This window comes from Pongo abelii, chromosome 21, assembly GCF_028885655.2.
Source record: "Pongo abelii isolate AG06213 chromosome 21, NHGRI_mPonAbe1-v2.0_pri, whole genome shotgun sequence".
Taxonomy (NCBI): Eukaryota; Metazoa; Chordata; class Mammalia; order Primates; family Hominidae; genus Pongo; species Pongo abelii.
In genome coordinates this window covers 10134139-10158342 of record NC_072006.2, presented here as the reverse complement: position 1 = coordinate 10158342, position 24204 = coordinate 10134139, and the positions used below count along the sequence as shown (strand labels likewise).

The window sequence follows — 24204 nt, the reverse complement described above, 5'->3', positions numbered from 1 at the left end:
AATATCAGGACATTTGTGGCTCTGAAGGGTGAAATGCATCCTGTTCTACTTTTCTGTGGAAAAAATGGCAAATATGTGCATTGTCCCAGAGACCAATAGCCAAATGCCATATGAGTCCCTGGGGTAGAATAATAGAACAGGCACTGTAAAAACATTTCTTAGGCTAACTTTCAGATATGAGCAGGGGGTCTCAGAGCTGCAGAGTGGGGAAATCCCTATTCCGCAAATAATTATATTTTTAGATTGCGTGAAAAATAAGGAATGCATGAAATTGCATTTGATAACACAGAGCAGCCACCCCAACTTAGAAATCTAGGCCACATTTCCACTGTTCATTTCCATAACAGTCCCTTATTTTGCTCACCTATTTCTGTAATAAAGTTACTACTTGAGAAAAATGGTGCACTTAGAGAAAGGTTATCATGCTACCTGCTGTCAATTTTTACTGCCAATTCTGATATTCTTTTCTTTTGGTTTTCTGAACTCAGAAGTTCTTAATACTTAATTTAGCTGAAAATGCCAGTGGGTAATCTTTAGACCCTGCCTGTCTCATGATTGATCCCTGGGTTTCTCTGCCACCTTACCTCTTCAGTCATGATTGTCATTTCTTTGCATTTCTCTTCTGTGTTGTGAGATAATTCATGTATCTGATCTTCTCATAGCAATAATTCAGTTCTCAGTAGTGAATATTCTTTTTTGTTTTTTAAAAATTTTCAACTCAAGAGTCATCATATTTTTCAGTTCCAAGTCATTTTTGTGCCTCAATTACAGCCTTTTGAGAATGCTCCTTTTTTTTTCTTTTTGTTAAAGTGCTGCTTTAGCTCTTCTGCTAGAGCTGCCACTGTTTGAGCCACTGTGCTGTGTGTGCAGCAGCGTTCCTCTCCTCGGGTTTCTGAGTCCTCTTAAATATATGCTGTGCCCTTGCAGTTCAGACTTTGGGTAAATTAAACAAGTGGATGGTAGGCAACAGAATATGATTCTCCCCCTCCTGACCACTGGGACTCTAGTCAGACCTCTCTGGGTGTGGAAGTATCCAGCCACACCAGCTGGCGGTGATTTATGAAATTAAACATAAGCAAATCAACTACTGTGTTGGGAAAGAAAAAGTGCACATTCCTGATGGTTTAGAAATCAGAGAGTAAGTTAATGGTGAAATGTAAAAGCTCATCAATTATATGACAGCATCAATTATTTATGGGGAATGACAGCCACAAACCATGAAATTTGTGAATGTTGAATAATAAACTCAGCTGAATAAGAAAAGTATGAGCACTGATGGGAGACTCACATTACACAGATTCCTCTTTTTTGTTTTTTAAAGGAAAATTTTGGGGGAACCTGACCAGCTAAGAGCTTCAGAAAATGGAACCTTATCCATCGAACCCAGGCCTTGCTTCAAGCAGGGCTGATTGACCCGTGAATGGACAGACACAGTCATGATGGGGCCACGTGTAAGCAGGTGAATGAGAATAAAAGATAACATGCAACATGATAATAATAACGAAACAGAGACATGGGAGAGATAGACATGGAGATGGAGTGGGAGAGAATGAAAATGAGCTACCTCGGTTCTTATTGGATTTATAGTTTGGGATTCTTTCATTCATGAGACCCCCTCTCTAGTTCTGGCCCTTGGATTTCAAGACTTTTTTTTTTAAATGTAGTTCACTTATACAACATATTCTCCTTTATGTAAGCTAGTTTGACTATATTCCTTTTTCTTGCAAGCAATCTCAAACTGAGGCCAAACCCAAGTTAAAGTTATGGTAATCTGATCAATATCACCAGGTCTTTCTTTCCTACTTCTTTCTTGAGCTTTAGGCTCCAAGAGCTAATTGTCTATTTGAAATCTTCATTAGATATCTAAAATCATTTCAGACTTAACCATCTGTAGCATGGCAACACAATTCTTGTCTTCTTTATATTTTTCATATAAACATGCTCTTATACCAATATTCTTCATCTCAGTAAATGCACCAAAATTTACCCAGCAGCTCAGGCCAAAAATTTAGTTGTCATCCTTGATTCTTCTCTTTTTGTCATATATTACATCTGATTTACATTTATAATAGACATTACTAATTTTTGTCAATATTCAGTTTGCTCTATTCTGAACACACAAAAAGGCTGCATTTTCTTGTCTCCTGGAACTTAGTCCCTGGGTGCCTTTTTCTGGACAATGAAATGTGAGTGAAAGTTATATGCATCACTCCTTTGTAGAAACATTTCTACAAGAGAATTGATTATCTATCTTTTATTGTCATGTGATAGATGATATTTCACATGGTAGAGTATCTGTCAGCCTGGATTTGTAAGTCAGTTCCCTCTGCTGACTCAAGATGTACAAATAGTGTGAGCAAGAAACATACCTTTGCTGTTTGTGATACCAAGATTTGGGGGTAGTTTGTAACTGCAGCATAACCCTATCCTAACAGAAAACAATCCTCTAGTCCTATTGGCTGCATCATCAAAGTGTACCCCAAACTTGACACTTGTTACCTCCTTTTCTACCATCACTGTATTCCAGAGCACCCTCATCTCCTGCCTGGATTTACTGCAGCATCCTCTTAATTGGTCTGCCATTTTCTACTCTGATATCTTATAAATATCAGATATCCTTTTCGGAAGAGCAGCCAGGCTTCTTTTTTAAAGGTGAATTATATGTGTTATTCTCCTACCCAAAACGCTTCAACAACTACCCACTAGAATAAAATTCAAAGTCTCTCTGTGAACCACAAGACCCTATAATCTGACTCCGTCTATTTCTCCAAACTTGTCCCCTGCCATTCTTTCATCTCTCTGCTTCAACCACATTGGGTCTCACCATTGCTAGCAAGCAGTAAGCTCATTCTCTCTCCCAGGCTTTTCTCCTATGGTTCTCTCTGTGTGGAATGTTTTACCTCAAGACCTCTGTATGGCTTGGCTTCCTCCTTCCCATTGTACACATCTGTATTCCAAGATTATGTCCTCAGCACTGTCTACCTAAAAACACATTCTCCAATTGCCCTGTTTTATTTTGTAAAGCACTCTTTGAACTTTCCTATTTCTTTATTTTTTATTTGCATAATTTATGTTAAGCAAACATATTTTTTTTTCCTAGGCTACCAATATGACAAAGCAAGGATTTTGTTTTTCAGTGCTCTGTCCCTGGAATATAAAAAAGTATCTGTTGCTTAGGGGGATTCAATAAATATTTATCAAATGAGTGAATTAATGAATAAGTAGCTTAAATAATCAGAACATCAAAATAATACTGCAAGGAAGAGAAAACAATTAGAAGCAATACTCTTTTATAAGTCCTTAACCTAGTCTGTTTGTTTGTTTTAACAGGGGAAAAAATAAATCAAAATACTGCTAATCAATTTATTTAGCTTTTATCTATGACCTACCAATTATAATTCATTTATTTAGAAAAACCTGATGTGAAAAAAAAAAAAGAAAAACCTGATGTGTTCAAATTGACTTGCTTAAATTAGAATATTGAAACTAGGGGTCTTTTTTAAAAGGGAATCAGTACAGGATATGTTTACAGTTGCAATAACAATAACTGAGTTTCTCAATCCAAATTATCTATATTTTCTACAATGGATCCAAGAAATTAGTAGAAAAATAAAAGGATATGAAAGCAAAAGAATGGACTCAAAGACAGGGAGGCAAGTGAATTAAGTAGAAAACATTAGATTAGAAAATTTCTATGAAAAATAACTTTCTGAATAATTTAGCTAGAGAGAATCAATGAGTAGAATTTGTCGATGAGCTGTACATGTGACCAACATGTTTATTATTCATCACCACATCCTCGATGATATGACTTTATGCGTATGTCCATCACATGCCAAGATGACGCGTGAAAACTTCCTCCAGTGGGGCATATCCTTGGATTACTATTCTAGTGGAAATGATGGATATGCTCGGATACACTTGCTCGGTTATCAACTTTCACTCATGTAACATGCTACACTTTTGCAAAGCAGTTAATCCAGGTGTGGAACATTTACTATGACCAAGCGATATATTGAAGATAACTGGCTTTTAAAGGAACTGAGTTTCTCTTTCTGGCCTCAGTGGCATTCCAATGAGGAACGTCCAATGAGTTATGAGAACTGGATCAGTCTCTTGGCTCTGTGACTTTCCAATCTTGAGTATGTCATTTAACCTTTTGAGGGTGAATGTGGATGAAGATAACATATACCTATCCTAGAGATTTCATAAGGTTGTCGTGAAAAGAAAATAAAACGTGTCAAAGACATGTTTTGTAAGCTGGCTATTTTAGCTATTTGTTTTTCTTCTGCTTCTTTTAGGTAATTTAAGATATCCTTTAAATTGAAGTTGCCATATTTATACATTTCAAAGTAAGAGGAAAATAAAGGGTAAGCACCAAAATGGATAGGTTTGGCCATGTGGTCAAGAAATGCTGAAATTACAATAATTAGAAAATGACACTGCTGTTTCTTCAAACACACAAAAGTATCAAGTGCTCTCTCATTGGAAAACCCTGTCATCTATTTCCATATCTAATTATTTCCAAATAATTCATCTCCTACCCAAGGAAAATAGCTAAATTCATGGTCCATCAGAAAATGAAACACAATTTTTATAGCCCTTATGTGAATAACTGAAGAGAAAAACAAAATTAGAAGAAAAATGCATAAGATTGTGCATTGTCTGAAACCTCCTAGCTGTTACAATATGTAAATAGACAAATCTCTGAAATTTAAAGCTCCATGGTCTCTAGTTATTTTGTTGCTTTGTTTACTTGAGTAATTCCCCCATTCATCACTAAACGTATCGCAAAGATCTTATTAAGTAAGCAGAATAGGAGGCATGATGAATACTCTGATGAAGGCATTTAGTTTCATAAGAAATCCCACTCATAACGATTTTGTGATCAATTATACAAGCCCACTCCAATCTCACACTCAGAAGTGACTTTAGGGAAGTGATTAGTTATAAATCCAAAGAACACAGATACCAAACAATTACTGTGCACCAGGAACCTCAAGTCAACAAAGATAACTTAGCTCTAAGGAAAATAGCATAGGAAAACTCCTTATTCTTAATGAAACCCATCCCATTCTCTTTTTCACACATATAACCCATACTATCCACTAATGTAAAAAAATTAGATTATGGCTAAATGAATCTGGTCACTTCACCAGATAGATCAATAGAGTTGCTGCATTCTATCAATTACCAAAAAACATTTAATTACTCATGTAACCCAAGTGAAGAATGGTCAGCTAGGTTTGGCTCAATGACTAGGTGTAGTTGAGATTTTTAAAATTTATGTGCTTTTTTGGGGGGAACTGAGCATCAAATTACATCATCTTGGATGTTCACTGATTATGTCATTCCTCCTACCTCATGGTGATTCTTGGCAAGCCATTCCTTAATGGTGCTGAGGGCAATGACCGCAGCAGGCTCGTTGGGAAAGCCTAGATGAAGAGCAGAAAAAAACAAATGAACAATGAAAGATGAAGGCAATAGGGAGGCTAATCACGCTATGATACTGGAGTTTTCTCATTTAAACAACATTCAGTTCAACCAATAAGTACAGTCCTCAGTAAGATATACATGGATATGAAGCCTGTGATCCTACTCACAGGCATTAAGAAGGCTGGTCCTACACCAGTACAGAGTTTAAAAAACAAAAAGACAATAAAGAATTTAATTGTGTCTCTAATCTTATAACAATATCAATTAAAACATATTTACATATGCATAATAGATTACAATGTACTTTCATATTATTTTCTTATAAGAAGTGCTCAGATTAATGTTTATTATCCTCAGCTTAAAAAAAAGTACATGTGTCTCAGAGAAAACATGTAGTTAGTCCAGGGTCAGTTCTGCCAGTCACAAGGCCAGCAGAACTCCACCAGTGAAACATACCACAGAAACTTATTGTCAGAATTCAAAGAGGGTATTTCCTGTTTCACTTAGGGCCATCAGAGGTGACGCTTGGAATTGAGACAGCATGAGCTAATCAGGTCTCGTTATATAGGTTTGGTTTTAGAAGGGAAGCAAGAATGACAGACTTATGCTTTGTCCCAGAGAGCAGAAGCGTACATGCTCAGTCTCCAAAACACATTCAGAATGTCACCTTAGCTGATCTAAACCAAACACATTCCTGGACCTGCAGAATCATCAGACATTCTGCCAATAGTGATGGTATGTGAAGGAATAACCTTATCAATTTATATATTTATGGAGCAGGAAGAAGAAGAGATAGGAGTAACTATGCTACTGAAACTACTCTCTTTGAGCTCACCACTGGCTTCCTAATCACCAAATCCCATCACCTTTCAATTTATCTTCAAGCTCTCTAGTGTTAGATGTGTTTGACTAGTTTTTTATGTTTTATTCTCCTCTCACAGATTTTTATTTTTTTAACTTTATTACTTATTGTTTTAAAGTTTACAATTCAGTGGTTTGCACCATGTTTTTAAAGTCTTGCCATCATCACTAATTCCTGAATATTTTTATCATCCCATAACGAAAATCTGTACCCATTAATGGTCACTTCCCAATCTGTCACCCAAAGCCCCTGGTAACCATTAATCTACTTCTGTCTTGATGAATGTGTGACTTCTGAATTTTTCAACCCTGCCTTCTTCCATGTCTTCTTCTTCCTGTTTGACCAATTCTTTCCTGGCTTTTTTCTAGCAGCATTCATTAAATGTGTACCATTCCCAGCATCCTAAACTCAGCCCTCTTTTTTTCTTTATACGGCTTGTCTATGAGGATATCTTCTGGTCCAGAGTCTCCTGGGACATTGTCCATACAGATGCAGAAAGAGAGAGATGTGGCGGAAATGGAGAGAACCAAGACTTAAAAGACCCAGTTTTACTGGAGGGCAAATATGTATTCTAGTAGTTCAAACTGATGGTTCAGATCTCAGTACGTCTTCAGAAAAAAAATGAGTGAGAGGACAAGAAAAAGACAGATATTGTCCCCATTTCCAAGAATATGTGTTGCTTTTCTGATTAGGTTTCTACAGGCTTTGCTAGAGAGTTCATTAGGAAAGGGGACAAAACAAATCAAAGCCAAGCTTAATTTTTCTTAGAGACAATGACTGTTATACAGAAAATGTGCATAAGTTCTTGAACCTTTGCAATGTCTACCACATTTGGGATTGTGCATTTGTTCTGAATTGTTGAATCCTATTCGTTTTCTTTAAATGAATGCATCAAAATGTAAAACTCTTAAATTTTCTTTAAAGTTAATTGTCAGTTAATTTATTTAAAAAGTATTACTGAACCCTACATGAGTAGCTATGTCATACTTTTAATGAGTCCCTGTCCTCTAAAAGCCCAAAGTCTAGGGGAGGAAATAGACAAGTAAACAGGCAAACAAAACGCAGCATGACAAGTGTATTAGGGGTATGTGGACACAGATAAAGAGGACTAAGTTAGAAAGAAGTGTGAGGCTTGCAGGAAATAATAGAATATTTGAGGAAGAGAGCTGTAAAATGGGGAACCAAGGAGACATTATTCTCAGAAATAAGCTATGAGTCCTGAGGAATCAATGGGAAAGGTTAGGAAAAATGAAAGGGAGAGGAAAGCAGGATGAGAGTACGGGTGAGCTGCAAAGAAGGAGAAGGAGGCAGCCAGGTGCGGTGGCTCACGCCTATAACTCCAGCACTTTGAAAGGCCGAGGTGGGAGGATCACGAGGTCAGGAGTTCAAGACCAGCCTGGCCAAGATGGTGAAACCCCATCTCTACTAAAAATACAAAACTTAGCCAAACTTGGTGGCGGGCACCTGTAATGCCAGCTACTTGGGAGGCTGAGGCAGGGAATTGCTTGAACCTGGGAGGCAGAGGTTGCAGTGAGCCAAGATTATGCCACTGCACTCCAGCCTGGGCAACAGAGCAAGACTCTGTCTCAAAAAAAAAGGAGAAGGAGGCCAGGATGGGCATTTCCTGTTAGGGGATTAACCATAGGAGGCCTTTTCAGTCCATCTCTACCCTGAATTTAACACCTAGATTTATAATCGCCTGGATACTTCCCTTTAATACACTTCAGCACCAGAAATGCAATACATGCTCCTACCTAAAACAAATGTCATCCCTGGCTTTCTGGTTTCTGTCTACGGCTTTACCGCTCTCCTAGTTACTGCCATATTTGACCAACTCCCCTGTTGGTAACCAAGCCCTAAAGGCATTGTCCCTCTGAACTATTTTCCACCGCCCCTTCCTTTCCTCATTTTCCCATTGATTTCATTCAAGGTCTGATTGGCCCTCACCCAGACAACTGTAGTTGACAGCTGTGCTCCTTTGGTCTTCCTTCCCTTCTCCAATCTATCCTGCAAGCCACTTTCAAGTGATTCTTCCTAGGCATAGGCATAGTTAGCACTACACCTCAACCTTACACAAAACAGAGGCAGACTTTGTTGACTCTCCAACACAGAATAAACACAGGCACCTTAGCTTTGTGTTACACATTCCAGTGACCCCAGGGGGCCTTTTTAGATTTATGGCTCAGTTTTCTCTTATTTATTCTCATCTCATAAAATTCTTCTCCAAATGTTAGGTATGTTGAATAAAGACTTAAATCATAAAATTATAGGGTTATATAAAACTAATAAATACTGCAATCACACTCAGTTGTAATGACCATCAGCATTAACATTCACCTTTAGAAGACATAATTCCCCACAGAGAAATTATACAAGTTGTCACAGAACCATGGCAACTATGGCCAGTTCTCAATTATTTGTGACCTCCTGGTCACTCTCTCATATTCATCAAAACATCTGGCATTGAGTTATGGTTTTCATCTTAACCTCAAGGTTTGCTGTAACCCCACGTGATTTCAACATCCACAAGAGTGACCCACCCCGCGCTCAGCCAGTCCATTAACCCGCTCATCTTCCACAACAACTTCCTCCATGGATCGTGCCCTGGACCTTGATGCAACATTCCCGATTCAAAGTTACTGATTTAAACAGCTCTCTCAAAACTTGTTTTCTCGTTAGTTTGTTTGCTCAGCTACTTTCCAAGGAATACTCTTTCACAAGCATCACAAGCATTTGAAGCCGACTCTAGCTTCAAGCCACTCACCAAGTTAGTGGCAACATTTCTCCCCTGAATAAGCTGATCCTTTCTTGTCTCTCTAGTCTCATCTCATGTTGCACTGCTCTTTATTTTCTCCACTGCAACGACACTGGCCTTCTTTCTGGTCTTTGAATGTGGTATTTTTATTTTGCCTTCCTGTCATAAGGCCTTGCTCATGCTCTTTCCTCTTTCTGAAATGACATTTCTCCTCCTTTTTTCCTAGTGTATATCCATTTTATTTGTCTTCTGCCAGGTGATCACTTCTTCAGGAAAGGCTTCTCTGACATTGATGACTCCCTATTTTGTGTTTTCATAACACCATGTACCTTTATCTCACAGACCCATCACAGTTGCAATTCTGCATTTATTTATGTAAATATGTGATTAATAACCTTAATAGAGTGAAAACCCTGGGAGGCGGATAACACATCTGTCTTTGCTTATCACTGGATACCTAAAACTTTGCTGGCACATAGAGAATGATCAATAAGTAGGTGTTGAATGACTAACTGGATTACAGACTTGTGGATCTTTGTACATACTGACAACAGGAAAAGGCTCACTCCTGGGAGCACAGGGGTGTTTAGCCTTAGAGTATGAGGAGGAGGAAGGGATGCTGAGAAGGTACTCAACAGATTGTTATATTCAGAATATCCCTTTTCATCCCTGGGGAAAAATATCAAGATTTATGAGAAAATCTATTTCCTCATAGGAAGATGTTTTGTGATTAATTAAAAGGGGAGAAAAATATCAGGATGAATATCCCTGATAATATGCCTGCTTTCAGTGGACATGGATATACAAGATAAAGCATGATGTTCAGGATAAACAGCAACAGGACAATTCTTTCTCCACTTAACTACAAGACCTCCGGGGTTACAAATAAGACCAATGAATAGACAAAGACAGATTTTAGCCTAGGGATGGACTCCCAAGAGAGAAAGGCCTTCCTCAGAACACCACAACATATTCTGGTTACCAGGGGACTTTTGTTCACAAAAGTAGAGTGGCCACCCAGAAGGGAGGCTACAGACAAGCTTCAGATGAATCACAGAATTATATGACATGGGAAATCTCTTCCAAGTATGAGGGTCAATGAGGCTGAACAAGCCATGAATAATTTAGGGTCAGGCATGCAGAGAGTTGCATGTGTGTGTATCCAGGTGCGCACAGATTCTGTGCTTCTACTGGCATTCCAGAGCTTAGTTTTCTATTCATTAGGATAGATTCATAAAATTAACTTTTGTTGTAAATGTGAAAGTTGACTTACACAATAAATAAATGATTTTTTTCTTATTTACTTTTGTATTGAAAGTGCTTGCAAATATTTTACATACTGCACACACACACACACACACACACACACCATTATGCAGCTCAAGGTATAAGATATTTCTAATATCCCAGAAAACTGCCTTGTCCTGAGTCAATGCCCAGCCCTCAAAATAACCACTATTCTGACTTCTATGATCAAAAGTTAGTTTTGTCTGTTTTTACACTTCACATATATGAATTATATAATGTGTGTTCTTTTTTGTCTATATTTTGTTCAAAATTATGCCTGCCTGATTTACCCATGGTGTTACATATAAGAGTAGCTCATTTCATTGTAGTGATGCATTCCATTGTATGGATATTCCACAATCTGTTTATCCAGTTGAGTGTTGATGAACAACTAGACTGTTCCCAGTTTGAGACTAATATGAATAAAGCTGCCATGAACATTCTCATACATGTCTTGGTGGACATAAGCATGTGTTTCTGTTGAGTATATATCCAGGAGGAACGGCTGCTAGACCCCATGTTATGCTTGACTCTGGGAGATTCTGCCAGTTTTCCAAAGCAGCTATGCCAATAACACTCCCACCAGAAGTATATGAAAGTGTAAAATAATGTGTTTTAATAATCTCTGCTGATCTATTTATTTAGCATGTTGAGATGTGCTTTCTAATTAAATTCTCTTGACCACATTTCAAGCTATTAAAGATAGCTTTAGGCTATTCAATACTTTTTATAACTAGAAGCCTAGACAAGTTTTATGATTTGCCTGTCTTCTCGCTGCAAAGTAGTGATGTTCCTAAGCCAAGAAAGGACCAAGTCTGTCAACAGACCATCAAGACAATTTAAATAAAAGAGACAGAAGTGAAACAGCAAGTTGAATTTACAGTAGTTTTCATCCATAGCACATCAAATAACTCATTAGGTGGACATTTTCCTTTCACTTGGTTATTAAGCCGATATTTCTTTTCATCGAATTTCACTACAGAAAGATACAGCAATAAAGACTCATTGAAGAGTCTACCCCACGTCTAAACTGTATATTTGTTGGAATTATTGAAAACTCAGAATGGTTCCAATACAGCTACAGTAAAGCTGGTTTTCACTTTGTTGGGGAAAATTTTCCTCTCTATTTACTTTTTATTTTTTACTGTTATTGATATTTCCCTATTATCTTTAACTTTGTCCAAAGGCTCCCATGTAGAAACTAATTTTGTTCACCTGATATAAAATTCAAATATGTTTACTAGAACTCTAGCATATTCCGCTAAAATAAAGATAGACATGACTTACTCTGCCAGTAAAACTGTCCTTTTTGGAGTCAGAAGCAACAGATTAGCTTTTATTTTAAACTTTAAAATGAAAGTCTATTTGGGGCTATAGATTACCATATCATAGAAAGGCATATGGTGATACTTTAAATCAATCGTTTCAAAGAGGTTCTTACAAAAAAAAAATTAAAATTAAATTGAACATAATGTTGGTATAATAATAATTTGGTATATTTAAGCCAGGCTTTAAAACCTTAACCCCATGCACCATTCAGAGTCTGCCCAGGGCTTCTCTCAACATCCCCTTCTAGATCTGTTGCCAGGTCTCACTTCAGCTTTAACTGCCTTTCTTGCAGTTTGTAAGAAGGCAGCGCTCTAGAGACCAATGTCCAGGCAAAACTCACAAATCTAAAAACTGTTCTTTATGCACTCAATCATTTTATTTTCAGCTGAACAATGTCTTTTGTGGTGGTTTTAACCTCAAAGGGTTTTCAACCATACCCTCACCCCACCCAGCCGAGCCCAGGGCCCAAAGCTGTGATAAAATACTAGCAATTTTATGAAATCATAAATCCCTGTGTAGACAGGGATTTATTATTTAGAAAGTAGTTGCTATACTAACCAGCCTTCCAAGTAACTAAAAGCTCCAAATTGGTACTGTATTGTTATAAATATCCAGAAGTTAGGAGCAGTAGTTTAAAAAAATCAAACCCCCTTTGAACTCTGCACATGAAATTCACATCCACTTCTGAGCTCTCTATTCCTGCCAACTCTTTAATGAGGAAAGCATGGCACCATGTTATTTTTATTCACGTGCACACCCTCAAAATAAAAATATTATGAAGTTATCAAACATGAGACTTTCAGCACTGATAGAAACCTATGATTGTCCTGAGTGAGAAGGATGTATCACTGGGTTGATCAATATGTTGACATCAGTTGAACAGGGATTGTCAACATTGACTGTCAATGCAAAATTACATTTTGCTTGATAATTTCAGAGAACATAGCCATAATATTTTTCCATCTTAGCACACAAGTTCTGTAGTGGGGATCACAGGAAATGAAGCAGTATACTTTTCAAGCTCGGGTGAAAAGAAACACAAATGTGAGATGAATTGTGTGTGGTTATTTTAATTTCTCCTGAACACACACACACGCACACTCTACCATGCATAGGGAGGAGAGATTGGAGAGTGTAGATGGAGGATGTGATGGGAAGTATTGGGCAATACATTTTTTTTTTTTTTTAATCTCAAAACAGCTTTTGTCAACCTCTTCCCCCTAGGCCTCCTTCCAACCCATAAAAGCAATTCTGATAGTGCAATGAAATCAAATTACTTGAGAGAAATGAGCTGAAGGAGCCTCACCGTTAAGCACTTGCTAGACCAGCCACTCAGACCATTCTGGCTAAAGGCTGAGTTTCACAAAAGATAAAACAGGTGAAGTAATAAGAGTGACACTGGCCCCTATTACTGCAGTGAGCACAGCAGCAGAATGCTAAAAAGGTGTCACTGGCTTCGCCCAGGAGCACAAAGGGGCACCTAGTAGGCAAGGGTGAGGTGGCCACAGTCTGTCGTTAAGAGAGTGGAGTTGCAGCTGTTTTGTGATCTGGCTTTGTTATATGAGTATTATACACATAACATGGCATATTCATAAGTTGGGTAACAAGAGCAGATGCTGACGATGCACCGCATGTATCTTCTTGGCATATGCTATTTCCTTGCAAGCTGCTTTGACTTAAACCTTTCACCTGAGGGCTCCTTCTGGTGCCAGCCCCTTTTACCCGAGGGCTCCTTCAGGTGGCCAGAGCTCACTTTGCCACATGCAGGGCAGGTCTAAAGGGCCAGGGAACAAGGTACCCCCAAAACATTCTTCAACCAATGATTACTGAGAGTTGTTGGGTTAACACCTCAGCTCCCTGACCCCTCAGGGGATAATGCTGAGGTATGTGCTTTATAGTTTCCCAGAGTTGCTCAGTGAGCTCACACTCCACTTGCCCACAGTGGCAAATCCCATGAAAATGCATTCTTTATTTGCTTCCTTTCTTTGTCTGTCTCTCTTTCCAAAAGTCACCTCCCAAATGAACAACTTACACACAAACCCCTGCCTTTAAATCTGCTTTTTGGGGGTAGTCAAACCATGACAGCAGTCAAAATGTATTGATGAATCTGAGACAATGAGGTGTCATGTCTGATCTTGCGATCACCCTTTCTCCACTGTATTCTACTTGTAACCTCTAGCACATGCAGAGTAGAGAAATGTTCTATAAAATAGCTAATTAATTGGGGAGGAGTTGGGGAGCTCACTGGCTGTCAGCACGACGGTAACATAATATTTCACTTTGGGGACCATAAAGGTCATCTAGTCCAGGCACACACTGGCATGCACACCTGGCTCACTAGACAAGACAGCAATCTTGAAATAATAATAAACTGCTGCTAGCGCCGCTGCTGTTAGCATTTACTGAGCAATTATTAAGTATAAGTCACTCTACTTAGTAGCATTTATCTGTGTTACCTCATTTAATTTTTATAAGAATACAATGGAAAGTAGAAGAGAAAAGAAAAAGGAAGATGAGTTGCTCTGTAAATGGACAGCAATGGACTGTAATTGGACTTTACTGTATTGAGGGAAACATGCAAAGATAATTTGTTGGGAGAAAAGCTGAGTGTTGGGACAGAAGTTGAGGTAGGGCTTGCATATCTGCTGGACTTGCTGGCTCCTTGCTTCTATCACTCCCATTATCTCAAGTAGCCATATGTTTCTCATTCACTTGATACACTGTTTCGTTTCAACCCCCACATCCTCACCACCTGTTTCTTTGGCTCCCAGAGCTGGGGGCCTTCGTAGCCTCCACACTTGCGATGACCCCCTGGTCCCACTTCCTCTCTCAAACTTTTTCTCATTCCTTTGACTCCGGTGGACTTCGTCGCCCCCATGACCTGGTGTTGGGTCTTATCACCCCAACATAATTAATTTGGATTTATATTGAAAACTCCCAAGGCCAGGTATGGTGGTTCATGCCTGTAATCTTAGCATTTGGGGATGTTTTGGCAGGAGGATTGCTTGAGCCAAGGAGTTCTAGACCAGTTTTGGCAACATAGAGAGATCTTATCTCTACAAAATTAAAAAATAAAAATCACCCAGGCACATGCCTGCAGTCCCAGCTACTCAGGAGGCTGAGATGGGAGGATTGCTTGAGACTAGGAATTGGAGGCTGCATTCCAGCCTGGGTGACAGAGTGAAACCCTGTTGAAAGAAGGAAAGAAGGAAAGAAAGAGAGAAAGAAGGGAAGGGAAGGGAAGGGAAGGGAAGGAAGGAAGGAAGGAAGGAAGGGAGAGGGAGGGAAGAAGAAAGGAAGGAAGGAAGGAAAGAAGGAAGGAAGGAAGGAAATGCCAAGAGGTGTGCAAAATATGGTGTGACTTTGTCATGCAGTTTTAATATACTCAATATAACCCAGTAAGGCAGTTTGGACTTGCATCTGCTTGAAGAGAAAGTAATGATACGCTGTGGTGGGCATGGGTGGGAGCCTAGGCTATTCTTAAAAGCCAAACTGCCTCTGGCTTCCACAAAAAATAAATCAAACCTTGAAAACTCCCCTCAAAATGTACATAATCTTTCCCATTTTACAGAAGAGGAAAAGTGGCTCGTGGAGGACTCAAGCAAGGGACAGGACCAGTGTACCAGCCCACACCCCCTCCACACCCTAGCCTGGAGCCTGGAACCTGGCATGTTGTTGGTCCTCAGAATGGATGGAACATACCAGAAAGCCTCTATGTCAGACACTCCAGTCTGGATGTTACATGTCTTCAAACCCCAAAGAAAGGAAATCAGATTGGAAGCCCCTGTGGGCAGGGAGCTGTTTCAGAACACCAAACACATGGCCTTCTGCATAAGCCATGCCCAGAGGACCCATGGGATTAGATGTGCTACCCTCTTTCTCAGGTGGCAGCACCCATTCTGCCATTTAATGTCTTCATTGCAGAGTGTGGGTGGGGCCCAAGGAATCTCTTGAGAAGGTAGAAAAGCTGGCAGTTCTGATGGCTCAATTACACTTGAACATTTAGGCACCATCACTCTGGACATGACTGGAGCATGTGAATTTGTGGCCCACTGGCTCACTATAGAACTTCCGTGACATCGCTTCTTTCCCCATGGTCCTGTCTTACCCCTTCCTTTATTTTATTCAACTTAGCACTGATGTCCCTAGCAGGGCCTCTAGAATTAGTCATAATATAAAAAGGAAAAAGGGAAATTCTGTACTTCTTCTCATCTTAATCTCTTCACACCCATTCTTTCATTTCACTTGACATTATGTGTGCCAAAGCAAATGATACTCCATAAATTCTACTATATTCAGCCTTGGTCTTGAGACACTTTTTCTTTCATTTATTTAAAAAACTGTCAAACATGAAGTTTTCCTTTCAAGTTGTGTTTCCTCTGCTCTGCAAAACAGGTATAAATGAACTGCATTTTTATGGGACACAAGGTTACAATCTATGCAAGCTTCATCAGCTCCTCAAACTTATGAGCTCCAGTGTCTATCTCGGAGGGTATTTTTGAAACCATCTTTTGCCTAAGGAACTATAATAATGACTGGAGAAATGGCTCGTGAAACAAATTCTATTCTGTGCAAGCTGTTCCTGCTACCCCTGGATAAGTCTTCTGAGATAGGAGATGAAAGATCTCATAGAATCACCTGGAATAGGGTTTTTAGAAATTCTTTTTTAAAAGAACATTTTCCCTACAGGGGTAATCAAAGGAGTTCATTGAGGACATCACATTTGAATAGAAAAGGCTTCTATTGGGATCTACTGAAAGATGAAAATGCAGTTTCTGCTTATTGAACGGGTGGCATTCAATGGTGCATAGTCCTGGTAGCTAGTGATCTTTCCAAACATAAAGCACACCATGTCACATCCATGCTAGGAGCCCCCCAGTGGGGCTTCCTCTGCACTATGGGCAAAATCTAAACTCCTCACCTTGGATTGCAGGGGTCTTTTGCTGCTCTTATCACTACCTGAAATGATGTCTGTTTTGTTTGCTTGGTTATTGTGTGTCCACCCTGCTGGAATTTAAGCTCCATGAGACAGAGCTCTGTCTGTCTTGTTCTCCTTTCCACCTTCGGGCTCAAAGCAAAATAGGTGCTCAACATGGTGTCATGCCACATTTGGGAACATGAGAAATACCTGGCTGCTCCTGTGTCCTAGGAGGCTGCCTAGCATCCTGCAGTGATTCTGTGCCACCTGAGGCCTATGAGAATAAGCTCTCTCACTGGAGGGCAGGACACAAACTTCTGTGCTGCTCTCTGGAGTTTCTGCTGGCCTAGACGCTCCATGCACGTGACCTTGATCAACTTAAAAACACGACCTAGGAGAATGACAGCTAGGTCCCCTTGGCTTGGGGTTTTGACAAAGGCCTCTGTCCTAGGATCCCTAGACTAGGACAGACTGAAGGATCTCTTTCAGGGACACAGCACCAGACAGGGTCTCTTAGCTTTGTTACTGACTCCCAGGATGTAAACCACTTCTGTCTCATGGAGCTTTTATGCTCTCACGGACACAGACAGGTGCATGATTCTCCAGAGGGAGGCATGCTGAACATGTCATCACCGTCTCAGCAGCATTCACCCTTATTATCTTAGTGTAGAAGAAAGAAAGATAGCCCTCAAATCCCCTGAGTATTGGCTTTTGCTCTTCAGTGATAGTCAAGCCCCCCAAAGGCCTGAGTTTGTAAACTGCCCTCAAAATTCCAGGAATTCCTATGTAAAACTTCTCAGTGTTCAGCTCCCCTGAGGTGAACATTTGGCATGGAGAATCTTTCCTTTTCGTGTTTGAATCTTAAGACAGACTTTGGCCATGACACTATTCTGAGTTCTGTCTGACTTCATCTGCTGGTAGCACATAGAGTTTGCCTAAATAGAGGTGGTCCAGTGGGCAAGACTTCTATTCTATGGTTTAGATAGGATATACAATGGCAGCCACACTATTGCTGATTGAGACAGAGATGAAAAGAATTTTAAGGGCTAAGATTATGATTTAAAATAATACATAATTTGATATAATTTTGTGATTAAAAGTACATTATATGATATAATTAAAATCTGCTGGAAGACATCATCCTAAAACTCATTTTCAAAGACAGTCCAAAAGATATCAAGTGAGGCATTCCTAAAATTCCAGTATTGAGTCAGAGGACATAGCTTCAAGTTTGACATAAGCAGTAACACCAGTAGACTCTTGTGACGCCTTTTTTAGATCACTTTCTGAGTGTGCTGGATTAGATAAGTGTTCCCAATTCTTCGCTTGTCTTTGCCATCTGAATTTGCAGAGCCTGCCACCCTGGGTGGAACATATTTCCCTGCCCCATCGATGTTGACTTTGGCCATCTGACTTGCTTTAGTCAGTGGTATGTGAGCAGATGTGAAGTTTTAAAGTGTTTGCTGGTATGGAAAGAGAATGTCCCAGATAACTACTGCCCTTTCAGACAGGTACCTGAAATGAAAAAGAAGGAAAAGACCTGTGCCCAACAGAAGCCAAGAGTCCAGCTTGGTTAGGCCAAGCCCAGTCTTGATCAGTTAAACCACAGCCAACCCGCAGTCTTGTAAACAAGACAATACATGCTAGTTGCTGTCACCTAGTTGGTTTTAGAGGTTGTCTGTAATGTAGAAAAATATGACTGATACATTGAGTGAGAACTAATGCTGCTGGTGAACACACAATGTTTCAGAAATCCCTCTGAGGATATATAACAATTGAAGATGGTTTTCATTCCTGTCTAGGCCTTTGCCACCTTTGGAATCTGGCTTCAATTACTGACTATCTGTCCAACGTAAAAATATTCTCTGCATAATAAATCCTTCATACCAATTTGATGAATTCAAAGAGAGCTGAGATCTGGTTCAAGAGAAACCCTGGCTTTAGAGTCAGACCTACCAGGCATTGAATCCTTTCCCTGAAAAGTACAATCTGAGTGAGCAAAACAGGTCTCTATTCCTCAGTGTCTTCACCGGTAACATATAAGAGGGGATAAGTCTACTCTCTCGTTGTGAAGACTAAATTGCACAAGTCACAGGCATTTTGCTCCCCTACAGGTCTTCTTGTTAGCCCTCCTTCCCTAAATGTATCTTATTTGCTTAATAGGGAGAGAAAGCTGAAAGATGTAAGAAAGCCTAAAGGTACAGGAATGCTGTTGTGCACAGTAGGCCTGGGAAACCAGGTGGGAGCTCCATGCTCTTCAATGTGCCACAGAGTGGTGACTGGAAGTATATACGTGGGCTCAATTTTTAAGATCAAGTATGGGTTCACTATCCCCTCTCTGCCCCTGGAACTTGACATTACCTACCTTTTTTTTTTCAGATTCTCTTCCTGAGGAAGAGGAGCAGATAGTAGATGAACAGATTTCAACAAAACTGTCTTGTTTATAGCTAAACCTCTGAAGAAATTATAAAATACATGTCATTGTCTATAATATCAACCCCCAAAAGAAACTTCCTAAACTCCCCAGATTGCTATACAGTGGATTTCACCACATCCTAGTAATATGGATACATTTCTTTAAATCATCTAAAATGAATTTAGAATGACCTGAGTAATCGACTGTGATTCATGCAATAATTGCATACAAGATCTTTTACTATTCTACCTAAAACATCCCCTTGGCTGGTTTTGGATTTCTAAGTTTTACCCAAACATAAGTTACTGCTCCTGAAAATGCCTACAGAGATCTAATTGGAAGTGATGCATGTACCATTTCCCTCAAACAGACAGAACCTGGTTCATTCCTCTCAACCACAGCAAGGCACTTGGGGTATAGTGAGTGTTTGACGAATGATAGGAGAATGAAGAGACCAAATAAGCCACAGAATTTTAAAGGAGGAAAACTGCATTTTAAAATGCAAATTTCCCACAGCAGGCATCATTGTTCGTCTTAGTAATGAATGACAGTATTTCACAAACAATGAGCTCTGGACTAAGTTTGTGGTAGAATAATGAAACCCCAGAAAAGGCGTATTTCTCATCAAAAATCAATTTGTTCTCCTGCTTGAGCTGTGGTAAGCAGATACAAGATAGCTTGGAGTTGTAATATGCCATGAAAACCTGCTGGGGCAAGAAAAGAAGTTCAGGATGTGCTCATAGTAGAAATAACTATCCATTTAAACACAAATGTTAGAGATTTACTTTGATGGACCTCTTTGGGAAGGTGGAGCTTTTGTGTATATTGAAGCAATTCCTCAGGGAAAAATCAAGTCGATAATTGCTCAGTATTTCACTTACGAACACGTGACATTTTTCTTCTTACAAAGTAACAGGCCTTCATTTTTGTCCCTAGGCTCAAAGAAAATGAAGAGTCAGGAGGATGACAAAATGAGAGCCAGCACATGATCTTTTTCTTACTTTCCTAGACATCCTAGATAGTGAAAATAACAATATGTAGGCGGTTCAACATGTAAGGAGTTTGGAAGATGTCACTCTGTCCTAACATGTGTGCCGACACGTGAACAGATAAACCAACTAAAAGAAAGCAACAACTTTCTTTAGATCCATCAAAGAAGTGAGGTCACAGAGCAAACTGCTGTCCCCAAAATTGGAGAGACAGACAGGTGGGTACAGAGAATCACAACTTATCTGAGCAGAAATCCCCTAGCAGAAGCCTCCGCAGGAACGAGTACTGGAGTAGAAAAGCCTAAACTCTAACTGACGGATTACTGGAGGCTCCGTGTGGACCAGTCTGAATGATGGAAACTCCAGGGGGATCCATTCATCCGGGGCTATCATGCTTTTGTGAGTTTTTACCTCCAGGAGCTGGACCAGGTTCTCACAGTGAATATTAGAGAAAAATCCCCTCATGCTTCCAGAAGTGGGAAGGGAAAAAAGAAGAAACATCTTGAAACATGCCACAGCATTCTGTGTGTCATAACAAGGCCTGCCTTCAAGAGAAAATATTTCACCTGAGCCCAAACTATTGGGGTTCTATCAGATCCTAACCAACCTGGGGAAAGGGAAACACTCAACTCCAGCCCACTCTAGCCTTCCAGATAGAAGAAAGGAAATGCCCAATTCCAGTTTACTCTAGCCCTCTTGCCCCACCTAAAAGAGGTGGAGGACCTAAGAAACACTTGAGATGTTCACAGTTCAGAGGTACAGGGTTGCCAAAAGACTGAGACCTAATCACATAACTATATAATACTTCCCCTTCCCCGACATCTAACCACCACATGACTAAAGGCTTATTTATTGTCGTTCTTTTTTTTCTTCTATGTAGTACATTATATTCGGCTGTCAAGAAAAGCTTACAAGACTTACTAAAAGAAAAAAGCAAAAGTTTGAAGAGACAGATCAAGCATCAGAATCAGATATGGAAGGAATATTGAAATTATCAGACCAGGAACTTAACAGCATCACAATGGATGTCCTAGATAAAGCAGTAAGACAAGAAAAATAAAATAAAATAAAAGGCATACTGATGGGAAAGAAAGAAGTAAAATTGTCTTTATCCATAGATGACATGATTGTCTACGTAGGAAATCCAGGTTTGACCAAAAAATCCTGGAGAAAATAAGTAATTATAGCAAGATTGCAAGATACAAGGTTAATATACAAAAGTCAAACATTTTCCTATGTACCAACAATAAACTAGTAGATTTTGAAATTAAAAACAAAATACCATCTATATTAGCTCCTCTGAAAATGAAACACTTAGGTGTAAATCTAACAAAATATGTAAAAGATCTATATGAGGACAACTCCAAAACTGATAAAAAAAAAATCAAAGAAGAACTAAATAAATGAAGAGATAGTCTATGTGCATGGATAGAAATAGTCAATATTGTCAAGATGTCAGTTCTTCCCAACTTTTCAGTTGGAAAGAAGAATTTATATTTTCAATGCAATCCCAACCCAGATTCCAGCAAGTTATTTTGTGGATATAAACAAACTGATTCTAAAGTTTATGTGGAGAGATAAAAGCCCCAGAATAGCCAACACAATATCGGAGAAGTACAGTCAGAGGACTGATATTACCTGACTTCAAGACTTACCGTAAACTTCAGTAATAAAGACAGTGTGGTATTGGCAAACGGATGGACAAATAGATCAATGGAAAACAATACAGAGTCCATAAATAGACCCTCGTAAATATAGTCAACTAATCTTTATCAAAGAAGCAAAGACACTACAATGAAGCAAGTCTTTTCAACAAACTGGGCTGGAACAACTGGACAATCAAATGCAAGAAATGGATCGAGACACAGATTTTACACACTTCACAAAAAATAATTCAAAGTTAATAATAGTCCTAAATTTAAAACAAGGAAATATAAAACTCCTAGAGGATAACAGAATAAAACCTAGGCGACTTTGGATATAGTGGTGACATTTTAGATATGACACCAAATACATGCTTTATGAAAAAAATGATAAGCTAAATTTCATTAAAATTAAAAAACATCTGCTCTGTGAAAGACAACATCAAGGGAATGAGAAGGCAAGCCAAAGATAGAGTGAAAATATTTGCAAAAGACATACCTGATAAAGGATTTTTATCCTAAATATACAAGAAACTGTTAAAACTCACTAATAAATAAATGAACAACCCAATTAAAAATTGGCAAAAGAGTTCAACAAACACCCCACCAAAGAAGATACACAGATGGCAAATAGGCATATGTAAAGATGCTCAACATCATATGTCATAAAAGAAATGCAAATTAAAACAACAAAGAGATTCCATTACTCATCTATTAGAATGGCCAAGATCCAAAACACTGACAATACCGAATGCTGGTGAGGATGTGGAACAACAGGGACTCTCATTCATTGCCGGTGGGGATACAAAATGTTACAGCCCTTTAGAAGACAGTTTGTCAGTTTCTTACAAAACTCAATATACTTTTATCACACTACCCAGCAATCTCACACCTTGGTATTCGCACAAAAGAGTTTACCCCCTTTGAAGGGTTAGAGACAGTAGATCAACGACTTCAGTGTATTTTCTTAAGCTTTACAATCCCTATGCCAAGATCAGCAATGAAGGAGAGTTTCTGTTTCTGCACATCCTCATCGACAATTGGTATTGTCCGTGTTTTGGATTTTGGCCATTCTAATAGGTGTGTAAGGGTATCTTTCTGTTGTTTTAATTTGTATTTTACCTTATAACATATGATGTTGAGCATTTTTTCATATGCTTATTTGCCATCTGTATATCTTCTTTGGTGTGGTATCTGTCAAATCTTTATTATACCATACTTATTAGTAAAAAACCTTGAAAACTTAAAGTAACTGTGAGTTTGTTCTTTAAGAGTAAAAAGGAAATAAACAAGATCTTGGCTTTTACTTCAGCCAGGCTTAAGAGAGAAAGCCTGGGATGGAAAAGGCAGTGGCAGTTTCAAGAGAACAGAGAAGAGGACAGTGGAATCATCTATATGGCCTGAAGTAAAGGAGGAAATCTGAGCCTGGATAGGCATGTGTGGGTATGACAATTCATTCCTTGCTACCTCCCTCCATACCTCCAAAATAAATAATGACTCACAAATCCCCCTAATGCTGTTCTAACAATCCCGTAAAGACTTCTGTAGAAAAAGAAAAAAAAAGAAGAAATTCAAGATGTCACAATGGTTTGGTGGCCACTAATATTATGTATCAGTGGGCTAATTTACCTTTCCACAAGGGCAGAAGCCAGCCCTGTCTTAGAATTTATTTCTGCATAGTCACCTTCTCTCTTAACTGCAGGCAATTCCTTCAGCACTTGTGTAACTTGTTTATACCCAAATTAAACTACAGACATTTGTATGCTGTCTTGTAAATATTAGTTTTTTTAAAGGTGTTTATTTTCTATGATTTTCGCTATACAACAAAAGCATGAGAGTAGGCTTTCTGGCTTTTCTTTTCTTTTGTAACCATAGTATTTATTTATGTAATGCACTTCTTTTAGTTAACACTGCGTTTAAGCAGTACTATTCATATTTGAGATTATCTCTCTCTATTGTGTACATATATATCATATACATAGAAATACACATACCATATATACTATATAGTAGAATGTAAACACAATGTGACAACATTTACCTCATCTTAGGTTTTATCACCCAGATTGAAAGGAAATTTGGCCAGCCTCTGCCTCATGTTTAGAAAGCACATCAGTCATTCAGTCATTTCCAGAGTGATGGATACTGAACCAAGGTATTCAGATACCTTCCTGGTTTGCTTCCATAGACAAATATCCTATCTCTGCAGGTATGTACTGACATGTGCAGATAAACCCAGACCATAATGTTATCTTACATGGCATCTTCTATTTTTGTTTCTCTCACAAATAAAGTTTTGAATAGCATGCTAGCGAAATGAGAACTATGGCATTCCAATGTATCAACTTAAGCATGGTATGACTAAATATTAAATACGTGTGGTCCTTCATGTTTGAAGAATGCTATGGTTAGGGAAAGTAAAGTGTAACCATCAGGGTCTGGGTAGGAAATAGGATTTCCTGAGATGTTTGAAATGCAGAAATTTGATAAAGGGACCACTTATGAAGACACAGCCATGGTTAAAATACAGGCAAGATACATGGAGACACTCAGAGGTGGAAGTGTGGGG

General features: G+C 38.9%; 1 protein-coding gene across 7 annotated transcripts in view; it reads right to left on the bottom strand.

Annotated features, from left to right (window-relative positions):
- MACROD2 (mono-ADP ribosylhydrolase 2) overlaps positions 1 to 24204 on the bottom strand; it is a 2107194-nt gene that overhangs the window by 559839 nt on the left and 1523151 nt on the right. For all 7 annotated transcript variants that reach the window (XM_054542042.2, XM_054542043.2, XM_054542044.2 and 4 more), the window contains exon 8: positions 5362 to 5435. In XM_054542042.2, coding sequence (XP_054398017.2) covers positions 5362 to 5435 — 74 coding nt within the window. The remainder of the gene's footprint in view (positions 1 to 5361; positions 5436 to 24204) is intronic.